The sequence below is a fragment of the Lepisosteus oculatus genome, chromosome 17, assembly GCF_040954835.1.
Source record: "Lepisosteus oculatus isolate fLepOcu1 chromosome 17, fLepOcu1.hap2, whole genome shotgun sequence".
Lineage (NCBI taxonomy): Eukaryota > Metazoa > Chordata > Actinopteri > Semionotiformes > Lepisosteidae > Lepisosteus > Lepisosteus oculatus.
This window is the reverse complement of record NC_090712.1, coordinates 2,219,709-2,225,724: the sequence shown is the minus strand read 5'-3', so window position 1 is coordinate 2,225,724 and position 6,016 is coordinate 2,219,709. Positions and strand designations below refer to the sequence as shown.

At 51.9% G+C, this 6,016-nt stretch overlaps 1 protein-coding gene across 1 annotated transcript; it reads right to left on the bottom strand.

Annotated features, from left to right (window-relative positions):
- Positions 1-411: 411 nt before the first annotated feature.
- On the bottom strand, positions 412-5,982 carry taf5l (TAF5-like RNA polymerase II, p300/CBP-associated factor (PCAF)-associated factor). The gene is made up of 5 exons (XM_069179961.1): positions 5,887-5,982; positions 4,643-4,784; positions 3,852-3,956; positions 1,992-2,725; positions 412-1,383 (listed from the first exon to the last, which is right to left on the bottom strand). Exons 2-5 carry the CDS (start codon positions 4,779-4,781, stop codon positions 586-588), a joined length of 1,776 nt encoding a protein of 591 aa, XP_069036062.1. The 5' UTR covers positions 4,782-4,784; positions 5,887-5,982; the 3' UTR covers positions 412-585.
- Positions 5,983-6,016: the final 34 nt, after the last annotated feature.

The window sequence follows — 6,016 nt, the reverse complement described above, 5'->3', positions numbered from 1 at the left end:
GATGATATTGTACTTCGGTGTGTTGCCATGACGCTGCGATGACATGGGTACAGGCCGTCTCGGCCCATTACTGCACTCCCATGTGGGGGTCACGTGGAAAACTAGCTAGGACACGAAGCTACAGTATGATCGCACCCAAGCTACAAAATCCCGGGCGACCTGATCTCATCTCCACTCCTAGACGATCTATGACCTCGGCTACGCAAACGTCTACACAACATAAATGAAGCCACACAAACAGGGATACGTCCGGCCGTCTCCAGGAATGGACGCGATCTGCCGATATCCCTGGGGTACTCGCCGAGCCTTTAAATCATCCCACAAAACAATCCTCCATCCGGAAGAGAACAAACGCCCCGAGCGCGAGTCGCACCGCAAGCCGGAAATGAAGCAGCAGGGAAAGCGAAAACCTTTAGGGTCAATAGATTTAATTCTTCTTCTGCTAAAAAAATAGCAAATACATTTTGGCACAGATCAGCCTCCCTTAGAGCACGAGCTAAGAAATTTCCCCGCCAAGCCCTCCCGGGTTTGAAGGAGGAGGTCTGGGGCGAGGCTCCGCAGAGCAGTCACAGGGCGGTCTCTCTGCTAATGCTCCTGGCTCTCCTGCGCCGTGCCGGTCACCAGCAGCAGGTTGCAGGCCATGAACTGCACGCTCAGCACGTTGCTGGTGTTGCCCGTGTACAAGCCCACCAGCTCGCTGGAGGAGCCATCGGCCGGCGCGCTGCAGTAGGCGTTGCGGATGTCCCAGACCCGGACCGAGTTGTCCATGGAGGAGGAGGCCACCAGGCTGCTGTCGGGGCTGAAGGACAGGCTGGTGATGGTGTCGGTGTGGCCCCGCAGGTCCTTGAAGAGGGTGCCCGACGCCAGGTCCCACAGCTTCAACCGCTGGTCCTCCCCGGCGGAGGCCAGGTACTTGCCGTTGGGAGAAAAGGCCAGCGCCAGCACGGGCCCGCGGTGGCCGGTGAAGAGGCGGACCGAGTTGCCCTGCTGCAAGCTCCACAGCCGCACAGTCTTGTCGGTGGAGCCGGTGGCCAGGTAGCTGGAGTTGGGGTGGAACTTGACGCAGTCCACGTCCGCCAGGTGGCCGGCGTACAGGCGCAGCGGGTAGGTGCGGCCGAACGTCCAGAGCCGCGCAGTCCGGTCGTGGGAGCTGCTGGCGAAGTACAGGCTGCAGGGGCTGATGTCCACGTCCCACACGGGGTAGGCGTGCCCCTGGTAGAGGGCGGTGTTGGTGAAGCTGCCCAGGTCCCAGTAGCGGATGGTGGTGTCTTCGGAGCAGGTGATGAGCCCGGAGCTGTCGGTCAGGAAGGCCGTGCGGTACACCGGGCCGCAGTGGCCCCGCAGGATCTTCATCTCGCTGCCCGCGCTGTCCTCGTCATCGGCCTGCAGGCACAACAGACACCTCAGTAGGCTCCTTCTCTCGCAGCGCGAAGATCTTATCAGCAGGGCCCAGGAGAGACGGGGCTGGAGCTGCAGATTTTCAAGAGCTTAAGAGGCTCAAGAGGCCTTGCTGAAGTCGACTCTGCAGCTGCAGCCCTGTAAGCCCCGAATATTGAGTATGAATATTAACCGATTATTAAAGGAACATTTGAAAAGAGATTTTTTGGGTGGAACGAGATCTCGAGTTACAAGACCTAGAACTATTACTATCAACGTCACTAAGGAGACCCAGTTCTTCAGAAGGACATCCACAAGTTGCTCAACGTGATGTCAGTAATAAGTGCAGTAATCCAGCAGATGCTGGAGAAGTACAAGGTCCTTTCATTTGCCTGTAAATAAATAAGTTTATAACACAGTTTATAACACAGCAAACATCTCTTTTCATATGTTCCCGAATTGATACTCATTCATACGCTCTTGAAAACCTGCAGCTCCAGCTATGTCTCTCCCGGGCCTGACCTAGATTCCCGCTGTTCTCTGTTCTCTCTGTGGAGGGTCAATAATATCCGTCGGCTGCCACGCCTGCGATATTGAGCCGGCCCGCGCCTCACCTCCTCGTCCAGGACGTCGCAGGCCAGGTGCACCCGGGACACGTCCACCACGTGGGGCTGGGCCCTCAGCCGGCGCGCCCGCAGGCTCCACAGCTTCACGCAGGACGAGTCGAAGCCGGCGGCCAGCAGCTTGCTGTCGCCGGAGATCTCGGCCGTGTTGAGGAGCTGCTCGGTGTGGTGGAAGGCGTAGAAGCAGACGGTGGTGAGCGAGGGGGGCCCCTCCTTCACGCGCTTGAGGCAGTCCTGCAGCGACTCCAGCGCCGCCTCGTTCTGGAGGATGGCGGCCCGCACGTCGGCCGGCTCCAGCCCCTCGCCTGCCCGGGACACGCCGCCGCCCGCTGCGCCCCCGCCGTGCAGCTGGAAGTCCAGGGGCAGGCCGGCCGTGACCTCCACCTGGATGTGGGAGCTGAGCACCCTGCACAGGGCCGTGTGGTCGGCGCTCTGCAGGTAGCGCAGGAGGTAGCTGTAGGCGCCGTCCGACAGGTGCACGACGTACTTGTTGTGCAGGAAGGCGCAGAGCTTGGGATTGGAGGAGACGTCCTGGACGGCCAGGGTGTTGCGGAGCTGCTCCACGATGTCCTTCTGCTCCCCGTCCTGCAGGAACAGGCCGTGGAAGTGGCTGTAGAAGCTGTCGACCGCGCCCTTCAGCCCACAGCGCACCATGTCCAGGTGGAGGTAGACGAAGAGGGGGTACAGCACGGCAGACACCTCCCGGCTCCACGGCACGTCCGCTTCTGGGAACAGAGAACAGCGGGAATCTAGGTCAGGCCCGGGAGAGACTGAGCTGGAGCTGCAGATTTTCAAGAGCTTATGAAAGAGTATCAATTCGGGAACATATGAAAAGAGATGTTTGCTGTGTTATAAACTGCACTCGCACTTCATTTATTGATACAAATTAACTGATTATAAATTTATATCTGTATGTAGTGATGGAAAAAAGAAACGCAACACCTCCACACTCTGGCCCTCCCGTCTGCACGAAACAGGCTGAAGTGTGACTCATCCATGAAGAGGACCTGATGCCACTGCTGACGAGTCCATCAGCCCCTCTGTCTGGCCCAAGCCAGTCGGGTGTGATGTCTAGGAGGTGTGAGGAGAGGACCTCTGACAGGTCGCCTTGCTCTAAGACCAGCAGCATGGAGCCTGTGCTGTGCTGTGACTAATGCAGGCATCAGCAGTCTGCTGGCAGTTTCAGCAGCAGTAAGGGCTGCAGATCTGAAACAATCTCTCAGATGGACCAGTCTGATGTGTCGGTCCTGCTCTGGTGTGGTCACTCGAGGGCGACTGGATCCTGCCGGTCTGCAGAAACCTTCTCTGCACTCAGGACACACTGGAGCGGCTTACTCCACAGTGTCTGGCACATGACATGCCTGCCTGCAGCATACCAATGGCCCTCTCCCTTGCTTCTGGTGACATTAGAGGCATTATGGGATGCACAGTAAACTGACTAAGTGTGGCCTTTTTCTTGCAGTGACCTAAGCTTTGAATTAAGGCCTTTTTAAAGGTGACCTGATCAGGCATTTTTCCCACCTGGACCTCGTTGGGGAAAAAGTGCACCTAACGAGCTTTCGTGTGATTGGCAAGTTGCAATGCCTCACTGCACAAGCCGTATTGCTGGTCAGAGGGCTTAAAACAAATTGACAACTTTTTGTGAAAGTACATAAGCTAAAACTACAGTATTCTCATTCCAGAAAATGTTGCGTTTCTTTTTTCCATTTTTTTTGGTGACAATTTATTTTCACCATCTTTCAGGAGCTGTTGAAAAGAAAACGGTCGATTTCTTTGACACCAGTTATGAAGAGACTGAGCCCTTCAGTGAGTCAGCATGAGGACGTAGCTCAGAGATGACATTCAACTTACCAGAGAGAAAGCTGTGTAGCTGGCCAAACTGCAGTTCATACTGCTGAGGGTCAGCTTGACAAGGAGCTGCCGAGACAACGTTGGCACAGCCAGACTCTGTCTGAACTGCAGGGATGGAGAGAAGAAAGATTTGAAAACGAAATCATTTTGATTCCTAATAACACCTCTACCAATACTATAAAACACCGTATTTTACTTGGAGAAGACTGAGTTTATCAGACATTTAATAACCCACACAGAGCACAACTCTTACCAGTCCTGTGTTGTAAAGTATGCAACATTAAATCTGATTTGAAAAGCACAAAATATCACACTTTATATTTCAGTATATGATCGCTGTGACTTGGATCAATGTTGAGCAGTTTGGAGTTAGAGTTCTAATCTGTGCATGAAAGTACTCTCCAGATCATCGCTACAAATGAACCAGTTCTCACCGTTAGTTCATACTTATTATAAATTTGACTGATGCTTTTATCCACAGTGATTTACATGTTCAGCCATTAGTAAATTTAGAAGGTGGGTACAATACCTCACTTAAGTGGACTAAAACGCTGTTCCACCTGGCATTTGACCCCTCAACCTTCCAGTTAAGTGTCCAGCACCCTGACCACTTTTCCACACTGACTTATTTGCTAACTAAAAACATGCTATTACTGCAAACTGTCAAACAATTTCACATACAAGGGGCTGCTTTTAAAAAAGGAGTGGAAAAAAAACAACACAGAAAAGACCTTTGACCCCCCCAGGGCCAGCGTGCCCCCCCTCCTTCAGGCAACGTGTGGTCACTCTACCTGTGAGGTTAGCTGCCATCTCCTCTGCAGTCTGAGAGAGCTTGGCGCCCTTCAGGGAACTCTCAACATCCACATACTGCCGCCGCTTGAGGTACTGAGCCACGGTGTACTGGATCTGCTCCGCCCGCACCCTCTTCATCACCTGAGGAAGACCGCAGCCGTCAGGGGCAAGGAGGGCTCAGTCTAAGATGGGCTGATGGTTTTCAGAAGTAACCAGAGTGTGGGGGAGAGGGGGCTGGGGCTCAGCTCCAATTCCCTCTTCAGAACCAATTCCCCAAAAATCAGAAAGGAACTGGGACTCATAATTGGCATGAAAGTGGAGGAAAAGAAATTGAAAAGCAGGAACAGATTTATCATTCCTGGAAGCAGCCGCGCTGAATGGCCACAGAATAGATTTGGATTCATTTTTTACTCTACTGGGTTCACTAAATCACGTTTGAGTGAGAGAAGGCCTGGGAAAAAATGAGATTATATGATGGGGCAACTTGGTTTCCATTTGCAAGAGATAAATACGGTGTCCTCTATAGAATTCTGGGGCAAAAGATATTGATGAAGTAACTTTCACAGAAAACAATCCAACAAGTAAAGTATAGTTAATAAATAGTACACTACAGCTAATAAACGTTTACGTTTCAATAACCGAACAGCAAAACAAAAACAAGCAGATTGATTCAAAGGCGTAATTCACAAAACATCGGATATCCCAGATGAAATGAACAGGAACAGAAGTTATGCACACCATCAATGACTTACTTGTCGTTTAGACAAGACGCTTTAACAACAACACGCGGAAAGGACCACTGAGTGCGCACTCGGTGTGACGTGCTGTGGAATAATCGACTTTAACCACCGAATGGAAGTGCAGATAGGTATGTTAATTCATTAGCGGTACTGTAGTTGCCCCTTGGAGTCTAATGGGAAATGGGCGGGGGCATCTATACACTTGTATGTCCGATCAGCCTCCACAACTAGTATTACGTTGTACTGTTGCTCAATCTCCAAACTAAAGTCTACATGACCCCCTTCCTAAATATAGTCAGAATTTTGCAAAGCATGAAAACACTTCACGCAGATTGCCTGTGGAAGGGACACACTCTCAGCATATTCCAAGCCGCCGGCGTTTTCAATTGATGTCTCCCTAGGCCTATCTTGAGCTGTTTGCCGCTCTATCCATCATTGAGCTTTTCCTTCAGTACCTCTTCCTAAATCTCGCGAATGAACATTTCTGGGCCTCCCCCACTTACTGCATATCGTTCTGTCTACTTCCTCTGTGAGATCGGGTTCAACACACAAGCAGGATCAAACCAAAAACGTTGCTTTTTGCGATTCGTCTCTCCGACTTCATCACTCCGACTCCATTATATGACCTCTTCT

Coding starts and splice junctions, on each gene's coding strand:
- taf5l (XM_069179961.1), bottom strand. CDS start 4,781: ATGAAGAGGGTGCGGGCGGAGCAGATCCAGTACACCGTGGCTCAGTAC. Junction 2,726..3,851: donor GCTACACAGCTTTCTCTCTG/GTAAGTTGAATG, acceptor CTCTGTTCCCAG/AAGCGGACGTGCCGTGGAGC. Junction 1,384..1,991: donor GCGACGTCCTGGACGAGGAG/GTGAGGCGCGGG, acceptor TTGTGCCTGCAG/GCCGATGACGAGGACAGCGC.